Source organism: Castor canadensis, chromosome 7 (genome assembly GCF_047511655.1).
Source record: "Castor canadensis chromosome 7, mCasCan1.hap1v2, whole genome shotgun sequence".
NCBI lineage: Eukaryota > Metazoa > Chordata > Mammalia > Rodentia > Castoridae > Castor > Castor canadensis.
This window is the reverse complement of record NC_133392.1, coordinates 25,776,542-25,799,570: the sequence shown is the minus strand read 5'-3', so window position 1 is coordinate 25,799,570 and position 23,029 is coordinate 25,776,542. Positions and strand designations below refer to the sequence as shown.

The 23,029-nt window shown below is 37.8% G+C and overlaps 1 protein-coding gene across 4 annotated transcripts in view; it reads right to left on the bottom strand.

Moving 5' to 3' along the window:
* Cfap43 (cilia and flagella associated protein 43) overlaps nt 1-23,029 on the bottom strand; it is a 99,508-nt gene that overhangs the window by 1,326 nt on the left and 75,153 nt on the right. For 2 of the 4 annotated variants that reach the window (XM_074078358.1, XM_074078359.1), the window contains exons 21-37: nt 22,830-22,934; nt 21,774-21,890; nt 20,383-20,610; nt 18,346-18,552; nt 16,609-16,698; nt 16,285-16,365; nt 15,604-15,729; nt 12,976-13,095; nt 11,243-11,350; nt 9,567-9,653; nt 8,784-8,872; nt 7,059-7,272; nt 5,820-5,932; nt 4,801-4,960; nt 2,813-2,977; nt 934-1,014; nt 160-313 (exon numbers count right to left, since the gene is read on the bottom strand). In XM_074078358.1, the coding sequence (XP_073934459.1) occupies nt 160-313; nt 934-1,014; nt 2,813-2,977; nt 4,801-4,960; nt 5,820-5,932; nt 7,059-7,272; nt 8,784-8,872; nt 9,567-9,653; nt 11,243-11,350; nt 12,976-13,095; nt 15,604-15,729; nt 16,285-16,365; nt 16,609-16,698; nt 18,346-18,552; nt 20,383-20,610; nt 21,774-21,890; nt 22,830-22,934 (2,245 nt within the window). The remainder of the gene's footprint in view (nt 1-159; nt 314-933; nt 1,015-2,812; nt 2,978-4,800; nt 4,961-5,819; nt 5,933-7,058; nt 7,273-8,783; nt 8,873-9,566; nt 9,654-11,242; nt 11,351-12,975; nt 13,096-15,603; nt 15,730-16,284; nt 16,366-16,608; nt 16,699-18,345; nt 18,553-20,382; nt 20,611-21,773; nt 21,891-22,829; nt 22,935-23,029) is intronic. The other 2 variants (XM_074078360.1, XM_074078361.1) reach the window with 2 other exon arrangements.

Here is a 23,029-nt window from a genome sequence, read left to right as displayed (position 1 = left end):
GGAATTAGCTGGATTGTTATTAACTCTTCCAAATACAGAAACAGCACCCAGAGTCAATTGTCTGATAGGAATGCTGGTAGCTTTGTCACTACTGTATAGATTTCAGGAATACCCATTACTTTTAGAGAAACCTACAGTTGATTAAAGGGAAAGGCTTACCCATTGCATTGCAGATGTCTTTTCTCTCTGAAACAGCTACCAACTCTTCCCGTAGATTGCAGCTTAGCGTATAATTTGCTACATCTTTTTGATTGCTGAATTTCCCCAGTTTTTTTAGTAGCTTTTTGCAGTTTTCGACATTCTTCTTGTGGGTCTGAAATTTTTGTTCCCATGAAATCCCACAAAAAATAATTTTGAGAAAAATATAATTTATATTATAAAGAATTACTATTTTAAGTATATTATCACTAAGATAACATCTTACACCATATCCCCAGTGCTTGTCATATGGTCTGTTCACAGTAGACATTCAAATTATTTGTTGAAAGAATGTATGTTAATACTACATTGTAGAGAAATTTGGTATATCCTTAAAAGTGATATTAAATATTAAAAATCTTGTTATTACTTTATTTCTTTCTTGTATATGCTGTATATCCAAAACTGAGCATTTGTTACTCAGGATAATACAAAGCCTTTACAATACCAATGAAAGGCTATCAACATTTTTATTAAATAAATCTAACCTAATGTGAAATAAGAAATCCACCTTCGCCCACATTTGTTCCCTGATGTTAATTCTAATATTTTAAAAAGTGCTATAGTCTATACAGTTGGTTAGGGTTGCAAAGACAGCATTCAGGAACTTCTAATTACCTCCTGAAAACCAGTAAATGCTCTGGTTCTGTCTGAGTTCATGATTAAAACATTGTTATCATGTGGGAATGACTCACAACTGCTGGGATTATAATGATCCATATCTTTGAGACTGACCTTGTCTATAACATTAATGGTTTGCTCCATTATTCCAATCTGAATAGCAATCACATTCTCATAGTTTGGTTCATTTAGGTACTTTAAGAGAAAAAAAAGAAACAATTTATGTAAGGATATTTTTCTCATTTCTCTCAACAGGTAGCTTTATAAAGATTGTTTAGTTTTTTTATGTATTTGTATTGTTCATTTACATATGTATTTATTTGTTTATTGGTGCTGGGGTTTGAACTCAGGGCCTTGTGCTTGCTAGAGGGGCACTCTGCCACATGAGTCACAACCCCCAATTCTGAAGGCTTTTTTTTTTCTTTTCCTTTTTTGACATCATCAACAAAATCCATGAATCCAGAAACCATGATCTAATCAGTTTAGTATCTCATCAAGCCAATTCTGCTTTTGCAGGGTGTTCTGAGATACATAGGTGGGTTTTTTCTGTTTTAGTTTTGAAAATTATTACATATCTATGTAAATTAAGATTGATTTGATTTTTATGCTATAATATTTACTATATTTAGCCATCAATACACTTATCTATATGCTAAGTATTACAAATGCCTAGAGTCTTTTCTCATTCATTTATTCAACTCACCAAACTCAGATTAAGTCCTATATTAACAGTGTTTTACTTAAAGATACTGAGTTGGAAACAAAGATAGGTAACATGACCTAGTCTTCAAGAAAAAGAACACAAAAGAAGTGATTAGTTGTCAGAAGACAGGTAAAATGTTAGTAAATTCAAAGGTAGTTTGTGATGGGATGGAGTTTTCCTAGGCTTATGGAGAAGGTAACATTTGACATTTAAACTAAACCTTGACAAACAGGTACATTTAGAATGTGAAAAAAAAAAGAACCAGGTAGAAGAACTAGTATGAGCAAATGCTAATCCATCTGGTTTGAGAATATTGACATATAAGAGGAGCTACAAAGGTAAGTTGAAAGACACTGCTGGTTAAAAAGCGTTAGTTTAAAATGTTTGAGCTGGGTACTAATGTAATTAGAGTCAATTAGGAATTGAAATCTGACAACGATACACAAAAATAAAGATAAAAGAGAAAGAGAGGGAGGGAGGGAAGGAGGGGAAGAGAGAGAGACCCAAGGTCAAGAGACCAGTTCGAGATTAATTTTAAGACCATCTAAATCATTGAAAATGGAGGACTGAATTGGAGCAGAGGCAGCAGGGATAGAGAAGGAAGGAATAAAAAATAAACTGAGACAGACTTGGAAGACAGGAAAGAGGGAAACCAAAGAAGACTAAAACTTTAAGCCTGAATGAGTGGCTGGAAAGAATGAGAAGAAACAAATTAAGAACAGGAGCTATAGGGAGGGAAAAATGTAGAAATGGAGCTTGAAGGGAGGTCAGGAATGGAGAGCTTGGATTGGAACAATTGGATTGGAATCCAGAGAATTTGGATACGACTTTCAGAAGTGATCGTTGATATTAGAAAAAAAGACGTGATCATCAAGGGAGAGGGCATGGAAAGAGCTATATTTAAGACCTAGAAGCAGAAGAGATTCCAGTTAAAGAGGCAGAGTGGTCTGACATGTTGGAAGAAAGACAGGAGAAAATAGGGGTGATAAAGTCAGCCAAAAGAACGGGTAACTGGATGGTCAAATGTGGCAGAGAACAGAGGGTAGTAGTAGACTGAGAAAAGGAGCACTGAATTTGACAATTAGGAAATCCTCAGTGAACTGTAAGAAATATACTCCTGAAGGCGGCAAATGTAAACCACTGGAAGGAAAGAACTCACAGATGCATTCAGGAAAAGCTTCTGGCTTAAAATGTGGTTGCCATCACAGAGGTTTCTTAATAAATGTGGGTTAAATGAATGGATACCTCAATGAATGAAATGAAAACTGTAGGGGGACAGAGAAAACTTGCCTTCTGGCGATCTCTTGAAAAAAACAACATCTGAATATCCCAAGCCTTCTGATTTAGATCTTCCATTTCCATCTCCATTTTCTTATGTTCCCACTCAATCTGATATATTCCTTTGTGTACATCTTTACTTTCCATCATGCTAGCAACTTTTTTTTGTCCTTGAGTCTAAAAAAATACATTTGATATTCTTAAGATTCTGCATACAGAATTACAGAATTTTTGAAGCCAAATGCTATTTATTCTAAGAAAACACAGGCTGCAGAGATAATTGTTTTCATTTTAAAAATGACTTCAGCAGAATCTGATCACAATGAAGCATGATAGTCACTAAACAGGAGGAATTATAAGACACATTTAAGGGCAGAGCCAACTGACTGTATATGGTAAGGATTGGGCAGGAATACCTTTTCCATCCTACCAACTTCTTGTCCTCCCACCTGATACTATGGATAAAGCACTGTACTTAATATAGCCAGGTATAGCAGTTACCTGTTTGGTGGCAAGTGGAAAAACAAAACAAAACAAGAACACAAACTTCCAGTCTAGCTTTTTAAAGCTCTTGCCACCAGACTATTCCACACCACCTTCTACTCTTTTATCTTCTTCTTTTTTTTTTTTTTTTTGTCAGCACAAGGTTTGAACTCAGGGCCTCATGCTTGCTAGGCAGGCATTCTTACTGCTTGAGCTACTCCACCAGCCCTTACTTTTATCTTCTGATTTTAGCTTGGCCTCGTCACTCCTTGAATCTCCTATGTTCAGTGACCTTTCCTCCATTTCACTTCAGCCACCCCATTCCCTTGGATCTTGCCATCAACAGCTCCAACATCTAAAGTTCAAAAATTTCTCTAGAACTTGTTTCTCAGCTAAAGGAAATATGTTGCTTCAGCAGGGAACAATATTCTTTATGCTATGCTTGGAGAGAGATTGCCTCTACACATTTAAGTGTAGAGGTCAGGGACAAAGACACAGGACAGTCCTCACAACAAGTAATATCCTGCCCTAAACCTCAGGAGAGCTGAGGTGGAGATATACTATTTTAGAGGTGCATCTCCCTTCTGCTTTCCTTTCAGTTTTTGTGGGATGCAGGTATAGTCACCATCTTTACTTCCCCATTTCATTTTATTCCACCATCACCAACTGAGCTCCTTTCCCAATCCTCCACTGACATTACCCTTGTCAAGTAACTGAACCAATGCGCAAGACCCTCCTCCTGGGACTGTTTCTCTCATGGTTTCTAGGATACCGTCCACTAGTTTTCCTTCTACTTTACTGAAAGTTCCTCTTCAATCTCCTTACCTGCTTCCTTCTCTATTAGACTTTAGAGTTTGATTTGGGATATTGGCTCCCCCTTTTTGGTCTGCCTACTTTCTAAGTGGTCTCAAACAATCTCATACCCAAACTTATGAGATGCACCAAGAGCACTGTTCACAGGGAAATTTACCACTTAAACACATTAAAAAGGAAGATAAACCTTGCATCAGTGATCTAACTTTATAATTATGGCATTAGAAAAAGAAGAACAAACTAAATTCAAGGCCAGCAGAGAGATAGAGTAGGATTAGAACAGAGATAAGTGAACTAGAAAACAGGAAAACAATAGAAAAATGAGTGAGACCAAGAGTTCGTTCTTTGGGAAATAAGTCCAGCAAAATTGGCTAAGGGAGAAAAAAAAAAGACTCAAATGTCTAGAATCAGAACTGTAATCAGAGATATCACTACCAACATTACATAAATAAAAAGGATTATATGATAAAAATTATATAAGCAACGTTTAAGTTGTGGCATATTAGAATGAATATTTAACTCTTCATGCTCCTTAACTTTCTGTATCTTAGAATTATTTGAGAGCTTTAAAAAAAATACATATACCTGAGAGTGGGGGAACCACTGATTTAACTGAGTTCAAATGACTTATCATGGAAATGAGAGAATAATATAAAATATTTGACACAGGAGGCAATATTTTATTTTTAAAAAAGTACGATTACCCGAATCACAGTATTCAGGTCTTCAATGATGTTCTTATTGATGAGAACTGCATCAGAATACTCCAGAACTAACTGGAAATTCTCCAATTCTACTTGTCCTTGTTTAAGAAGAATTTGGATTGTCAAATTCAACTGGAATTTCACTTTGTCTTCCTGTAATCTAAATTGAAAAAGACTTCAAAGCACATAGTTGTAATACATTTACATTTCAAAATTCACCTGATAGCTGAGGATATACAATTCAATCAGTTTAAGAGAAATAAACTGGACACTGGTGTGAGGGATATTTTCCCAATAACAAACTTTCTTAGTGGTCTGTCTGATACCTCTTCCTATTGATCTGGTATATAACTGGATTGCTCAAAGATGGACAGAATTATATTCGTAATAGAAATAAAGTAAAAATGAAGAAGAGAGATGCTGCCAAAATGTCAAGTTTTGACCTCATTTGTTGATATCTGACACTATATTAACGTATATGCTACTTACCAAGTCTATTTCTACAGAATTCATATTCCCCCTATAGTCTAGATCTGAAAATGATGTATAATGATGAATTTGGGAAATCAATGAAATATTTACCCATGTGGCTGTAAATATGGCCTTTTGGAAGCCAGGATTGAAAAGAGCACCCAAATCACTCAGTAAAAACAACTGGCTCCCCTGAAGGAAAGCACACAGCTGGCAGGTGTCTACCTGGAAACTTGGTGGCATCTGCTTAGTTTTCCACATGGCTTATGCGGCCTGAACATATTTTTATGTGGAAGAGGCAGATTTAAGAAATACTAAGATTCTTTTCTAAAACTTGCTTCATTGTATTAAGAGAGCAGTGGAATACATGGCCAAATTCCATCCCGAAACAAGTCTTAAAAAATGACAACACAACACTGGGATGGAGACAGAGAAGTTTGTGCCAGCCCTGAGATAGTCAGCCACCAGGCATCCTCAGTGACAAGCATGACCTAATTGAGCCCCAGAGCGCAGGCTGGGAGTAAGTAAACCTGGAAGGTTGGAATTACAGGATGAGTTCGTGAAACACTTTTTCAATCTCGCGTTGCACATTTTCGTCATCTTCAACTCTCTTCCGGAGAAAGGCTGTCATTTCCATTAACCCAGTTGCTTTCTGCTTTACCTGAAGAAACCAAACCCCAGATATCTCAGGACATGTGGAAGCTTTGACTGCAGTAAACATGTTTTGACTTTCTTTGTTACAAAATGTTAGTAAGTTTATCTTTCTCAGAGATTAATAAAAATTTAAATTCTTGCCATTGTGTAATATGAGGTGTGTAAAACTTGCATGGCACATTCCACAAAGACTCTGAGAAGTATCAAATTGGCTTCTTCTTGAAAATCACATACATAAACAACTAGAATTTTTCTCACACCTTATGATGCAAATTGTTCCTTTCATTTTAGGTGAAATTTTAGAATCATAGATACCTGAACAAAAATATGCTGCCCTAATGCATATGGCTCTGAGTATAGGGAATTTGGGGAGGGTTGATAGGGAATGGTGAAGGAGCAGCAAGAGGAAGGATTCTCTTTCCAACTAAACTTGTTCTCTTTTACCTATTGCTACATTTTTTTTCTATTCTAGCAAAATTATAAAGTTGGCTCTGGTTAGCTAAATATAATTCTAATCTATATAAAATGAGTGCATCTGTAACAGTGCTGTCCAAGGTGAGTCACATACATAATTTTATTGGTTTTAAAATATTTTTATTGTTCAAAATAGTGTGTTTTATTATGACATTTTCATCCTTTTTTTTTTGCATGCTCCAGCTCACCTATGTAATTTTAAATTTTGTAGCAGCCACTTTATAAAAAGTGAAACAGATGAATTTAATTTTACTATTGTATTTTGCTAAATACATCAAAAATATCATTCAACCTATATGCAATATAAAAATATTGAGACATTTTCCATTTATTATTGAAAACTACCACATCTTCTAAATCTGTGTGCATTTCCTACGAAAGCACATCTCAATTAGGACTGACCACATTTATGTCAAGTGCAAATAACCATGTCACTAGTGGCCACTATTTTGGATAGCATGGGTCTACAAGCATAAGCCTGCATTTGGTCCTCAAGAGCACAAAAATTAATATTTTATTTTGTTATCTTACTATTAATATTACCAATTACTTCCATAGATATCTAAATAATTAGCTTTTCTGGATGCACTGACCAATGTAGCTATATAATTGATATTAGTACCCTAAAAATAAAATAAAATTAAAATGATATCATATACTTTATATTCATTTTCCACTTTTGTTCTTCTAGTTGTGCAGAAATGATCCCAGACCGAGGGGTCCAAGCCTTCTGGCATGTTACTGATATTGTCCAAATCATCCATGGCTTTCATTAACTGGGCAAAGTTGTCCTTATTCAATTTGCCAGATTCTGGTCGCTCTCCAAAAGGGACAATATTGACTGTATCTGCGTGTGCTTTCTGTTTGTGAACCCTAATATTATCAAGAAAAGCCCATCAACATTTCATATTCACATACACAGAAAAAAAATCAGCATTAAATAACAAGAACCTTAGCATAGGCATGGACCACTCTATGGCAATTTTCCCAGGCACCTGAAAGCTGGTGGGTGGATTATTTCAGAGTCTTTCTTCCACACTTTCTAGGTCTGCAGACATGACCCCTGGCTGGACCACAGACATCCCTGACTGTTGTCAGTACTGGCAGCTTTACCTGTGCTAGGAAACAACACTCTTCTGTATATCATAAGCAGATAAATAAATGCCAAGAGGAGTGTGGGTGTTCCCTGGTCTGTCTGGTGCATCCTGTGCTGGTATCCTTTTTTGCAGTAGAATATGCTTAGATGAATGTGAATCTGGAGAGGTGCCCATTTTATCCACATTCACAGATTAGCTTGGTTTCCCTGGGCTGAAGATGGAAAGGGAAGAAGGGTACAAAGAGTGTGCCAGGTTCTCACTGTGGAGATGCTTTACAATGCATGGTGAAGGTAGTGTTGCTATCCTCATTTCTAGACAGGAAAGTCAGGCTCTGGGGGAAGCTGTTGGACCAAGGCTACCTCCAGGTCTGATAGGTGGTAGAGCTAGGATTTAATGTTAATTCTCTTTGGTAACGAAGTTTTTCTTTCACAAGAGGGGAAGGTCTCACTTCTTTTTTCACAAGGGAAAGATCTACTTGTGTTTATTATAACACACTCCTTTAGAAATATAGAAACTAAGACACAGACATGTTCTAGGTTAATTTTCCTGGGTTGCATGTTACCTGTCAAAGAATGAGTTTGTGTCTCAGACACAAATTAGTTTGCAACAAACTACATGGTTTCTAGATTACATTTAGTTGAAAATCTGAATTTCTGATGTTAGAAATCGACCAAATATTCTAAAGCTACTCATTTTGAAAAAAGATATTTTAGAACTCTTTCAATAATCGTTATTTTCAACCATTTATGCTGACATTTTTCAAACTTTGTCTTGAGTATAATCACACGAGACACTCTGAGAAAAAACAATCTGGAGATCCAAAACACAATAACAAGTTCTGAGAGGTTCTGCATAAAGAATACTGTTTAACTTTTTTATTTTTACACAGTATTTCCTCAAACTTATTTAGTCCTGGAAGCCTAGCTTGTGCAAATCCAACCCCTACCATAAAGACTCATATTTGCTAGTAGATGTCTTGGGTAAAACTGTTTATAAGTCTGTATGTCACCCATGACATGCATAAAATAAAAACAATAATAGCACAATGCTTACATAGATACTTAACTATTTTTGAATAATGAGTTATTATATTATACTTCATTCCCTACCGTAAGATATAGACACAATCTCAAAAAATGCTGAATTATGATCAAGACAAGAACCTTCATCTAAATGATGTGATATTGACTATTTCTAATTGGGAGGGAAAAAACAGTGAAATCTTATAATTTTCTTCATTTACAGAGGTTTTTTTTCACAGAAAATAATAGTAAAGGAGAAACAAACCTTGGCCGGCGTTTGAAAAGTTTGTAGAGTATATCCACCTGATGACTGGGAATATCAGAAAATTCCTTTTTAAAACTGCGATCCAGAACCTAAAGACAAACACATCATTGCCAGGATTTCAATTGTATTCAGAAATCTTTTGGTTTGTTGGCAAAATTCTTCAAAATATAGGTAGTATCACTTTGATGTTAAAAATTCCTGAAGAGGTGGTTTATAAAGTTGTTAGAGGGTAATCATTCACTGTGCAAAGATTTCTCAAAGATTCATTCTGAATAGGAAACACTTCAGTATAGTAAAAATATTATTTCACATAAGGTGTCTTAAAAATCCATTGAGAAGTTTTCCAAAATAATATTTATTCACAAAACATGTAAGTTATTCTGTTCTTTTCTGTTCATTCATTTCCATTCTATTCTGTCTTCTTTATGCTGTTCTTATTCTTTTCAATTACAAAACCACTGCTCATACCTACTAAGTGGATTTCATGACCAACTCATGGGTCTGCAAACTGAACTTGTAAAGCCCTTAAAGACTTGATGTTCTCCTTAGTGTTTTTTTTTTTTTTGCACAAGAGAAAGCTTAAACCAGAGAAGAGTGCAAAAATTCCTTTTGCACACAGAATTTCAGAAATAAAGGACATAGAATGAAGTTCACTCTGAGAATTATAGTAGGAGAAAGAATCTAGGAAGGAATTAAGTTATAACCCATTCACCCTTCCCCCAAGAGAAGCCCAGGAGCAACAATTCTACTGCACTGTCAAGTGGGTGAGATGGCAACTCTCACTTTGTCTTCTGCTAGTAAATTGTCATACTGCTCCTTGTATACATCGAGGTCTTCTCTAGCCTTCCGGATGGCTTCTGTTGTCTGGTTCTATAATGACAGCAGGAATAGTTAATTTAACTGGATAAACAAAAATATAGGGGGTTCTAAAAAGAACAAGGTATTTCCTAGTATATGATAAATGTGTCTGTGAAGGGTCCATACAAATAACATTTGTAGAAGAAAATAAACCAATTGGAGACTTAGAAAGACAAACATTCAATCCTTGTTAGTAAGGAAAGCCAGCTTTGAATGTGAGTGTGTCAATATGTATGAAGCACGCTGCATTGGAGGACAGTGTGGATGAGGGAAATGCACAGGCTTGGGCATCAAAGACCCGAGACTAAGTACGCATCTGGACAATAGTCATACTGTAAAAACATAGAATTCTGTCTCATAATCTCTGCAGCAGCCTGCTGGAAAGCTAAACCACCACTTTTGTAGCAACTGCCCCTAAAGTGTCAGTACTTGGTCAGCAATTGCCTGTCTCATTAATCTTTTCTCCCACTTCCAATTTAGGATCATCTGGAGAAGGATATTCCTGAAATTAACAGGTTGCCCTGCTTCTAACTGGTTTGCTTATGCATCAGGATGTCCCTGAGCCCTCCCTTCTTTTAACTGTCAAGCTTTCCCACTATTTTGTCTCTCTTCAAGATTATGCTAACCAAACACAAGTCCTGGCTGCCACTTCCCTTGCTTTGCCAAGCTCTAAACAGCCGCCTCTGCTTATTCTTAGTTGGGTGGTCTTCTCTGTTTCCACAGTTCTATTATATCCCAGTGGTCATGTTATTTACCCTGAGGGATTGTTGTGAGGAGGGATATATTTAGAAAGCTCTTTGCATATGCTATTTATAGACTCTTAAAGCACATATCTTTTATGACACAATAGTATGCATTTGTAAATATCCTTTATTAATTTTATTAATAAAAGGTGACACTTGTGTAATAAGTAAAACTTATTATGTAATATGCATTTTGTATTCATTTTCTCTTTAATGAATCATATCTATTTATACTTTTCAGAATGACAGTTTTTCATTCTATACAAAGGCAGGGGTGGAGCTGGGAGTTAAGGAGTCAAGGCACACACCTGGAGTCCCAGATACTCAGGAGTATTTTTTTTTTTTTTTTTTTGGTGCGATTGGAGTTTGAACTCATGGCTTCATGCTTGCAAACCAGGCGCTCTACCACTTGAACCACACCTCCAGTCTGACAGTTTTTCATTCTATAAGCTAACTCATTGCTTCCTTGTTTAGTAAAACTTATGAGTGCCAAATGGTCCAGAGAGAACAGTATTCCCTAAAGAATGGCTTGCAAGCAGCTTAAGAGGTTATGTGCCTTGCTCAAGATCAACCATGAAGCTAATGTCCTCTCATTTTATAAGCCACACATCATACCAAAGCTACACAGACTAAATGATTGCAGACACAGAATCATGTAACTTTATTAACAGATTGGAATGAGTACTTTGATCTGGAACTGTAGCAAAGTCACAAATAGGAAACCAAGGGACACACATGGCCAATTAGGAACAGGAGAAGGAAGGAAGGAAGGAAGGGCTTAGAAGTGGAGGCTCTTGCTAACCAAGGAGTATGGCTGTCAGAAAATCCTGGCACTCAGATACCAGGCACCATACTTACTTTCTCCTCCTGCTTCCTTGAACGGTAGTTGTTCAGGAATAATTCTCTGGAGCTTAATTCTTCATCCAATAGTAAAGAAAAGAGAAGGTTATTTATTTTCAATTCCTCCTGTGGAAATATTTAAAAAAAAGAAGGGAAGAGGGATCAATTCTCCTATCTAAGAAAGAACTTTCTATCAATGGTCAGAGACTTGGCTCTAATCCAACAAGTTTATGACATACAACTAAGAGCATTGTTTTAAAGAAAAGGCAATTAGAGACTATTGCAATGATTATTTGATTATTTTACCTTTTTCATCATTTTATTGTAACGTAAAACATATATACTTCATGTGTTTCTCTGTTGTTCTATCCAAGTGTGTATACCTAAACATGACAGCATAACTTGTCTGTTAAATTTCTAAATCCCTTATAATCTTCATGTCCCCTTCTGTTCCTTTTTTACCCTCACAGTTCTTTTGCAGTAATCAGTAGTCTGCATTGTTTCACATTTCATCAACTGTGTACTCATGGTACAGCTCATCAGACTTCTTGGTCCTGAATTTTCCTGAAAATTGGCAGCTGAATCTGAGGCCTCCACAGACCTAGGTTTGATTCTTTTGGCAGGCCCATAGGTGACATTGTGTTCTTTGATTGGGACATACACAATATCTGGTTGTCTTTCTGTGATGGTTGCAGCTGTAGATGATCAAAGCTCAGGTCCATAAGTCCACCAAGAGTTGCAAAATGGTAGTATTTGTTTCTACTTCCCCTTTTCACTTATTAATTGAAATAACTTTTATAAAGAGATGCTCCTACTTATCTACTATATGTTTGCCTAGTGGTATGGCTCATAGGAAAAAGAATAAGTACTGGAAACTTTACATTTATTAGTTTTTAGATAATGAATTGCTTGTCATACTTTGAAAGTGACTGATTGGCACTTTTCTTTTAAAAATATATCACCAATTCACAGATTTCAATAATTATTTTTCAGACTGGGGATTGAACTCAGGGCCTACATCTTGAGCCACTCCACCATCCCTTTTTTGTGAAGGGTTTTTTTGAGATAGCATCTTGAGAACTATTTTCCTGGACTGGCTTTGAGCCATGATCTTCCCGATCTCTTCCTCCTCAGTAGCTAGGATTATAGACGTGAGCTACCAGCACCGGCTAGATTTCAATAAAGTTGATGTGTTTCAGTTAACTGCAATTATTATTATCCTTGAATCTTAAATGGTCTGATTTAGAGAAGATCTATAATGGTGGCTCCTGAGTTCTCTGGATAATACCTAGTGTTCTGATAGTTTCTTCATTATTGTGAATAAGATGTTCTAAGCATATCTGGTTTTTTTTTTTAATAGCATCTTTATTGAGGCATATTTCACATCCTACACAATGTGCCATTTAGAGTGTGTAATTCACTAGTTTGGGGTGTATGCACAGTTGCATAATCATCACCACCATCAATCTGAGAACATTTTATCACTCTAAAAAGGAATCCTGTGGCAGCCAATTCCCACTTCCCCTGCACTTCTTGGAGCCTCCTCCTTCTCCCCAGTGCACCCATGTATCAGGACACCAGAAGTGTGGCAAGTGAAGGGGAGGTCCATAACAAGAGGCTGGAGAGGAACCCAGCGACAGACATGAAGGTCCGTGGCCCCAGGTAAAGGTGTTGGTGAATTTTCTAAGAACAGTAGAAGGCCCATGAAGGTTCCTTAAAAGGAAAGTCACAGAAGTGAAGCTTTTGTTTACCTGGTTGACAACCATCTCTGCCTTCACTCTTCTTTCAAAGAGTCTCTTCAGATGGTCATCAAAGTTCTGTGTGCTTTCCTGAATAGAGTTTTGAAGTTTCTTCAATTCTGCTTCCAAGGACTGAAAGGAAAAGAATAGAATGTTAAATACTTGCTGGAAATGGTATTTGCATTTTGCCACATGGGAGGAGCAGAAGGAAGGTGGACCTTGTTGAGGCCATGATGGGCCCTGAACCCCTTTAGCCAGAGATGCTTCTTTTGGATCTGTTTAAGATACAGTGGGTCTGGGCTTTTTTTTCTTTAAAAAGATTATACTGTAAAAAACAAAAAAGTTGAAAATCACTAGTCATGGCTAATGATGCAGCCAGAAGTAAGTTGAATAGAACAAACTATTGCAAGTCTTCTCAGAAAATTCTGACTCTCTATAAGATAGCAATTTCTAGAAATAATTTAGTCCTAAACAAGAAATCTTTCCAGGCTCTAGATACCTTTTCATGGGATTTTTATATTTTTCATATTATATATTTTTATATTTTTAAAAAAGTAATCCTGTGTTAGGGAAGAAGAATGGAGGTATAAAATGAAACATTGGCCACATGAACATAATTGCTGAAGCTGGACAAGGGGTCCATTATTCTCTCTACTTTTATGTATGTTAGACATTTCATAATAAAAATTTTTAATTAAGAACAGAGAAATTGAAAAAAAAAGGACAGAGAAGTTGGAGACAGAATATAGATTTTTTTTTTTTTTTTGCATTTTGCTCTGAAGGGGCACAGAGACACTGAGAATAAAAGTGGGAATAGGGACACTGAGTTTTTTTTTTTTTAAAAACAAAATCAGTCTAACCCAAAAGCCACAAAAATAGGAGAAAAAAAATCTAGTATACCCTTTAAAGAAGTATTTCTTGGTAAAATGAGAAATACATACAATGTGTACATTTTATAAGAGGTATTGGATGATAGCACGTGTCTATTCTTATGGGAAAAATCCAACACAGAAAGAAAAAAATGATGTAGAAGAGGGGCAAACTGATAAGTAATGGCATTGAGCAGATGAGATGGGATAGTGGCTAGTGCACAAGGGGAGGAGCAATCCTGAGTGGATGCAAGGTCATTCCATCCATAACAAGCAGAAAGGCACTGAGACTTCATGGATTCAGTGTGGTGGTAGAAGGTTAAGGAAAACCTTTTCTCATTACTTTTCTTCTCCCAGTGAAATAGAAAATAAGGTGAGAGTGAGTTGAGGGGCTCAGGTGTTGAAAGTTTGAGGACAAAGGAGCAGGTGTGAAATGGTTCTCTATAATCCTGCTGCTCCAGGATCCTGTGGTCCTCTAGCCAGCAGTAATGGTACTACCGGGAGCTTGTTAAAGTACAGCATCTCAGGGTCCTTCCATTCCAGAACACCAGCAGTAGAATCTGGTTCTGTATTTTTAAAACAAGATCCCCAGGTGATGTGGATTCACATTCCAGTGCGAGAGCACCAGGCTGGGGGAAAATAGAATGACATTGCTGAATGGCATTAATGACTGAATTGAGACTAAGGTCATTCACTTTGGGGAGAAACTATGAGTACTTTTTTCATTATCCTCTGCATGAATTCAGAAGCAGAAAAGGCAGAATACCGAATTTAACCAAGGCTGAGATTTCACCAGAGGACTACCATAGAGGAGCTGGATGCTGAGGGTATAGGCAGGAAACTTGCAATACAGAAGTGTGAGTGAATGAAATTAATGATCATTATCCTTTACTCCTTTTATCATCCCTAACTCCTTGAAATTTTAACTTCTTCCACCATTACTGATTTTAGCTTTTAGGAAAGAACTATTTTAGGTTAAAATGCAAGAAAGGAAAGCAGTGAATAAATATGAAAAGGTCAACAATAAAGAAGTCGTTCATGAGATACAGCCACAATAAAGCTGCAAGCTGTCCTGTCTTAAGTGATAGCTTGATTTTACTTCTTTCCGAAAAGAATAAATGTTACTTACTTGGTTGTATACCATCAACTTTTTTTTTTTTGAGAGACATGCTCTCACGTTGTAGCCCAAGCCCATCTTGCACTGGAGATGCTCCTGCCCCCACCTCTGGAATGCAGGGATTCCAGGCATGCACCACCATGCCTGGCTACCATAAATTTTTAAATCTCCATGATAATTGTAAGCAATTTTAATGTGGGAATGTTTCTTTTCAATGGAAGGATGTGAACAATAGAATTGCATTGCAAAAACCTGAAATAGGTACTATGAAGCATGGGCTGTGCTGATTGCATAGTTCTTTTCTGAAATCCTTTTCTTGAGATTGAGAACAAATCAAGCAAAAGTATTACTGAACTCAAAGAGCAGTAGCCAAGGTGCAGCAATCCCTTGCAGTGACTTGCACAAGCTATAATAGGTGTCCATCAAACAATGTGGGCAGTGTTGAAATCAGTAAGAGCGCTTAAAAACCGCTGTTAGATGTTCTTTTGTTTCAAAATGTCCAACTCTTTAAATTTATCTCCCCCTACTTCTCTAAATTCTCTTGAGAATTTAAACTGGAACACTATCATTAAGCTATTAAAGACATTAGAAAAAAATTTTGAAAAGATATTGATACAAAGTCCTGGATGGTTATATTGATTTTTGCTTTCTGACCTTTCTGTACTTATCTCTTTCTTCATTTAACTCCTTGACTTTTTTCTCATAATCTTTGAATTGCTTCCTTTCCTCTTCGGTCCACAAGGTGTCAGGTTTTACCATGAAAGAAGGTTGAGGAATCACCTGGACATACAAAGAGAAAGCATTTGCTGTGATTTAGACATAGATTTTGCAATACAGTAAAAGCTCACAGCTGTAAAAACACCTCAGAGCCAAAGACGATGACCTGACATTTTAACCCTAGGATATAGAAAAACGTTACAACTGCTTTTCTGTGACTTCAGTGATGGTGAGCAGTTTGGGATGTGCCCAGACTCTTAGGTGACACTCTGGTGTGTGTTGGTATTTTTACAGCTAGAGCTACACCTGCATCCCAGGAACACCTGTGTCAAGTGTTGGAGAACACAGTCCTTGGTAAATCTGGACAATTATAGGTGAAGCCATATCCCTGCCTTCAGTAGAGACCAAAACCATCTTGGCAGCTTGTTTGTGTTTGTTTGCTTTTTATAGAATGGAAGGCAAATTTCTTCCTATTTGACTACTGAGGAACAAGGTGGTTATCTAATAATACTTGTGGTTGTAGAATTTCTAAAATGGGTTCACAGGACAAAAAATGGTAGATTGTACGTAGTTCTTCCTACCCTATTGCACCTTCTACAGGATGGCCAGAAATCTCACCATTCTCAAAATGTCTTCCTTCTTGACTTCCAGAACACCTCCCATCATGTCCATCAGGCCTCTGTTTCTTGAGTCAGAGCTCTGGGAAAGAGTGGGATTAGAGAGGGCAGCTGTGACATCTGACAGCAGGGCAGCCTCCTGCCTGATGTTAGAATCGCTGTGTTTAGGTGGGAAGATAGCAGTAGCATGGAAGAGAGAACAGGAGGAAGCAGCTGAGGTCTGAGTAACCTCTGGATCATGACAAATGTCTGAGGTGTTCCTATGATGGGAAACAAGCGTCCCTAAAGGACAGGTCTTAGGTACTGTTCCAGCAAAAGCACATACCCGTGCCTGAAGCCACTGATCAGTCTCATGAAGCATGTCCGATTCTGTTTTGGCTTTTTGCCACGGCTTACCATGTTTTTGGGATGAAATCTGAAAGAGAAAACACAGTTTCCTGCTGTTTATCTTGCAAAATTCAAGCCAAAGTTCCTTCCATGAATGGGGAGGAGATTAAATGGTATTAAGGAAATTAAAGAGAAATCTAGATTTTGCAACCAATTTCCTAGTTTGGAATGAAGCTGAAGTCTAAAATGAGAGTGTTGGGAAAATAGATCCTTACTTCTGTTAGCTCTCAAATCTTGTCTCCATCACTAAAGAGATTATGACAGGGGATTTGATTTAGATTTAGGGGCAAGGGACAGAAGCTCAAAGAAGTGTCACCTAAGCCAAATCCAGAAGAATGGGGCTTGGGACTCTTAATAGGTCAAGAGCTTGGTGCATTCAAGGAACCATGAGCAGAAAAATGTAGCCAGAACAAAGGATAAGCAGCTGGGCAAAAGAAGGTGAGTGAGGGTGGGCAGTGAGGAAGGCTTTACCCCAAGTGGCCTGAGTAAGCAGCTGCAGGGGTAAACAGAGCAGGGACGTCAGAAGTTTGGCGTGGGAAGACTTCATCCTCCTGGGGTTAAATGCATTAGAGTCCAAGGACTCTAGTCTCAGGTGTGGGGATTAGTAAATACCTGAGCGGTGGACTAGATCTTGGGCCTCAATTTGCTTCACTTCTCGTCTCCGGTTACATAGCAAGAGGTCAGAAACAATGGCTTGCTTAAACCAGCACAGTGGAGTGCACAGGGTGAGATGTTTTGCACAGTGTTCAGATCTCGACTCTGTTACTTACTAGCTAAGCAACTGTGATCAAGCTCCTTAACCTCTCTTGCCTCACTTTCCTCATCTAGAAAATGGAGGTTAAAAAAAAAAAGAAAGAAAATGGAGGTAATGTTGTTACCTACCTTATAAGGTTGTATAATTGTAAATCATTCCAGTCTACCTAGGGCATTTAGAATGGTGCCTGACTTCTGACAGGCACTATAAAGATTTTGCTTACTTCTAAACACCATTATTGTCTTTTGCCCCAAGGAGATTAAGTTGGTTTCGCTTGAGCAGGAGTTTTTGAGCAGTCTCTAGCTTTTTTTTTTTTCATTAACCGCCCCCCCCCCAAAATATGGTCATGTTTTGTTTTCTTCAAGCCTTTGCTTTTTGTAGCTGCGTTTCTCTGTGCTAATACTCTGAAGGCTGTCCAGCAAGTTCTCTTTCCTTGGGGTCTGTATTGTCCCAATAACCTAGATAATTACTGGAACTCCACTGGCCTTATTCCACAGCATGGCCCCACTCACCCTGGGTACAGCTGCTGATCCAAGCTGGACCAAGCAGCCCCTTCCCAGGCAAACTTGGAATAGGGACTAAGATTCTCATTCAACCAGCTGCTCTTGAGTGGAGGAGACACAAAGTAGAGATTGCCAGAGGAAACTGAAATATACAGAGAAATGAGCTAAGAGAGGAAGAAAGAGGGCTTTGGGACTGACTGCCCTTTGGTTCCTGCTTCTTCCTCGGTTCAATGTCCAATTCTTCCCTGTACTGTGTGGGATTTATAAAAGACAAGCTCACTCTTGCTGGGGCAGTATCACCTGCTTTCATTACCAGGAACCGAGAGCACTAATATACTTCCTGTAGTATAAACAAGACGAGCAAACAGTAGCTGGGGAAATCTGACAAAGAGGGAAAGGGTGACATGCTAGCCAGTACCTCATGATCTTCCACAACAAGGGTTCTCTCCGGCTTCTCACAGTCCTCAAATTCTGGTTGCCAGATTGTTTCTTCCAATTCCAGATCTAAAATAATTTCCCTAAGTCTAACATTTCTTTCCTTCACACGTATAATTTCAAACTCTTTTTGCTTAAATGCAGCATTAAACTCACCATTGAAAACAGTCTTAACCTTGTAAATGATATCCTGAAATAAAAATGGAAAACATGCCATCACATCTTTATTGGCAACTTGATCCCAAAGTTATACCTTCCCTCCATGATCATCCCAGAAATTATCTTTAAAGAAAGTAAAACTAATCTTCTTGTGTTAATGTATGTATTGAGTCATTTCTGGGCTCAATAATCTACAGTGGCATCCAACAGCGGGTGTGATTAAGGCAAGAGGATAACTGTTACACTGTAGCTTACTTCCTGAGAGTGAGTTATAATTCAACATGCAGGTCTGGTGATAAATGTTGAAATAGGTGATGGGTACTTGGAGGCTCATTGAGCAATTCTCTCTACTTCTGTGCGTGTTCTAAAAAGAAATTCATCATAAAATATTTAAGGAGGCATGGCTCAAATGATAAGGGTGCTAACATAGTAAGGGCAAGGCCTTGAGTTCAAACCCCAATACTGCTGTGTGTGTGTGTGTGTGTGTGTGTGTGTGTTTAAAAATATAAAGAAATCAGTTATGGTGGTACAGTATGGTGGTAATCCCAGCTACTCAGGAGGCAGAGGCAGGAGGATTTTCAGTTCAAGGTTAGCCCAGGAGAAGTTAGTAAGATGCTATTTTAAAAACAAAATATAATCAAAAGGACTGGAGTAAGACTCAAGTATTAGAGTGCTTTCCTTGTATGAATGAAGCTGTGGGTTCAATTCCCAGCAACATATAGGACTTAATTTGGGAAGCATCTCTTTGCAACGTTGTTGGAGGTAATGTGGAAAGGAAGAAATGGCCTATAATAAATGGTATTTGGAGTCTCTTTCAGAAAAGCACCACCAACACAATATTCTTCCTCTACAGGGTCAGGCGATCCTTAGGTAGGAGAACCAGCTGAGTAGCCAATACCTATGGTCCAAGTGGATTGCCTCATTCAACTCATTTGCTAATGGCTGTTTCAAAGTAGTCTTTATGTTACCATCAGAGTTCAGTCTATACACTTACCCTATTGAAGATGAGACCATTAAGTAAGGTGGAAAAATAATCGTGACACCTAGCACCAGAATTTCCCTTGAAATTACCTCCTTATAGGAGAACACCTTAATAAAGTAGCAAGAAGGAGAGCCTCTGGGGCCTGGGTTAGCAGAAGCCGACAAAAGCTAAGTATAGTTCTGCATATTAATGAATAGGAATTCCAAGAGTTGGAGAGGAAGGAAAAGACAGGAGGTGAAAGCTGAGTAACACAGAAGCTAGAACATGAATTGCAGATGTGGCAGAAGGACTTTCAAGAACAGGAATAGCTAGTATTAAATTTCAAACTATCTATAATCTCAGCCACTGGATTTTCAGAAACCTTTAGTAGGGTTTTTCTGCATTATAGATGTGTTCTGAGACTGACTTGTTTGGTGGAAAGCAAGGATTAGGAGTTTAGAGCCAGAGGAACCTCTTGCTTTATTCCCAAACCCCAGAATTTATAGCAATCTTAAGCGAAGAAGTTGTATTTCCCCAGGTTAAGTAGATAGAGAAGCAACAATATCTTGAGCTTATAAGGAAATCCTAAGTGATCCCTGGGTTACTGGGAAGATGGAATTCAAGGTTTCTTAGAGTTGACTAAAGATGTAAGCAGAAGAATGGTCTGTGGTGTCAGAAAGTGTAGAATCTCCCTTAGAAAACTTGGTAACACAGAATGCAGTTTAAGTGGATGGAAGCAAGTCTTGTACATCGTGTAGGACGTGGATGCTGGTCATCTTAAATTTCTCTATGTATTGAAAAAACATCATTTGATTGGCACTGGGTTTCAATGTGAGCCTGTGAAAGACCCCTAATGGGGAGTGTCAGAGATTTTCAAGAATAAAGAGAAGATTCACCCACTTTCAGTAATATAATTTGGTTGATTTTCTCCTCTCTGGAATGAAGTTCCAATTGGCTTGACAAAAAAGAGGTATCTACCCCAAAATCAGTACTGAGACTACCAAGCAGGTAATTGGGTAAGCTGGTGTCTTCTACTGTCATATCTTCCTCTTCCTCTTCATCTTCCTCTTCATGATGCTCTTTAACCAGAGCTGCTGCAGACTGAACCTCTATGATTTCCTTCCGTAGCTATGAACAGAAGACGATGACATGGAAGTTATGCAATAATAAGGGTTCTCCAAATCCTTATTTCAACAACCATTTTAGAGGTTAAATCATCTTGCAAACACTTCATTCAAAGTGATAGGTAGGTCCTGATAAGGAGATTAAAGCTTGGAAACTAATAAAGTGTAAACAAATAAAAATAATGAAAATGGCTTTTTTTTTTTTTTTTTGTAGTACTGGGGCTTTAACTCAGGGCCTACACCTTGAGCCACTTCACCAGCCCTTTTTGTGTTAGGTATTTTCAAGATAGGGTCTTGCGAACTTATTTGCCTCCTCAGTAGCTAGGATTACAGGTGTGAGCCATCGGTGCCCGGTTGAAAATGGCTCTTGATAGTACACAATATTTGTATTTTGGGGCCAGGCTGATATATGCTTGTAAATATTTTGAGTACATTTTTGAAAAAAACTTAGTATTTCACAAAGGGACTAGAGGATGTAGGTTGAGTTAAGTATGCTTTCATTTTGTTTTAGAAAAGCAAAGATCTGGCCAAAACAATGCTACAGCAAAGGGCCAGTTGTTTTTTGTGGTTTGTTTGACTGCTTTGACAGAGATTGTTGCAAAAAAAAAAAAAGAAGCTGGGATTACTTTAGGAAAACCACAATTCTATCAAAATAGACTCTACTTCATCTTTGGTCAATGATCTTAAAACACAATCACAATCCGTGGTGGCAAGTGAGGACACAAAGGGTGTGTGTGTGTGTGGATAAGGACAATCTCTGAGCAGGATAAGAACAAAACCCCAATGGCTGGAGGTAGTTCAGTAGTACAGTGCTTGCCTAGCATTCATGAAGTCTTGCATTCAACTTCTAGCACTGCAAAAACCTCAAATCTCTCTCTCTTTTTTTTTTTTAAAAGCACATCCTCTTATTTGAAGGCTAGCCAGTGTTGTGTAGGATATGGACTCCTTGATTTATTGTATGGATATAGGATCTTATATTCATTAGAATATATTCTACAAATTAGCAAGAAATAAATTAAACAATACGTGAATTTACCTAAGATTGTATCCCAACTCAAATCTGTATGAAGGGGACCCTAAAATAAATCTTATTATTTATATAAACACACACACACACACACACACACACACACACACACACACACACACATATATTCAAAGTTGTACTTTCAGACACTCTATTTCAATCTTCTTTTGCTGCAAAACTCTCTGCAGTTCCTCCATCTCTTCAGCTGTGCGTTCTTTCATTGGGAAGTTCTCCACAACGTAGGGGATGTGAAAGCACTTGGGGGGAGGAAACCAAGATGAAATCATTTTTTAGTTCAATTGTGTGTATGGGGGGGGTGTGGGGGATGTTTTCTCTGATTAAAATTAACTTAGAGGTTATTATACCATGAATGAAGTTGACAATGGAAATCTTCAAACTCAAATAATGTATGCATTAGTATTGGTATAACCTTTGTATAAAATACTGTGCTTTTGTGAAGAATTTTATTTCTACAGCAGCGTTGTCAACTCAGAGCAATTCTGCCCAACTTCCTCCTTACTCCCAGACATCTGCCAATGCCTGGACACTTTTAAAAAGTGTTACTTTGTTATTTTTGGGCTTGCGGGATGCTACAGTCTAGTAAACGGAGGTCAGGGATATTGCTAACTGTCCTACAACAAAGAATTATTCAGCCCAAAATGTGCCACTCTTGAGAAACCCTGTTCTAGAGCAATACTCAATCATGTAGATATAGGGTAACTACATGCTTCACTATTTAATCAGCGGAAAAGATGCTTTTAATAGTTACTTGAGGGCCACTGACATAAACCAAGACTTTTGGTCACTCTATAAAAGAGAAATAAAAACAGTTCTTCAGAAAATGTGAAGACAGACAGAAGTACAAATGTGAACAATACTCTGTCTACCTTCTAATCTGTGTGGCAGCCTTTTAGAGGAGACAGATATTAAGACCCAGACACAGGGAACAACACAGAGGACAGAAGGAAAGAGGTGCTAAGACAAATCTGAAGAGATGCTGGCTTGGAAGTGCATGGAAACTGAGTGGAGGAAGAACAAAGTAAGAGAAAATTACATATCTAGGTGGAATTCAGTGAAGAAGCAAGGCATGCTTTCAATACTTCTCTACATGTAGATTTTCTTTAAAAACTTGTTAAAATTTTTATGCTATGAGACTTCCAAGGAAAATTCTCACCAGTCAAGGTTTTTAGGGTTACCTTTAGAGCTCGACCTTTCACAGCCATGGAATTCCAGCACTCTTCTTTGATGAGCTCAGTCAAGTAACTCTTGGCTAGGTTGTGCATCTCCACATCCTTCCTTATCTTAAAGTGCATAGATGCAGGAAAAGATAAAAGTGGACACGTGTTCTCTTAGGAAGCATCATCTCCACACACTCTCTGGCTAGTCCTAGCTGCAC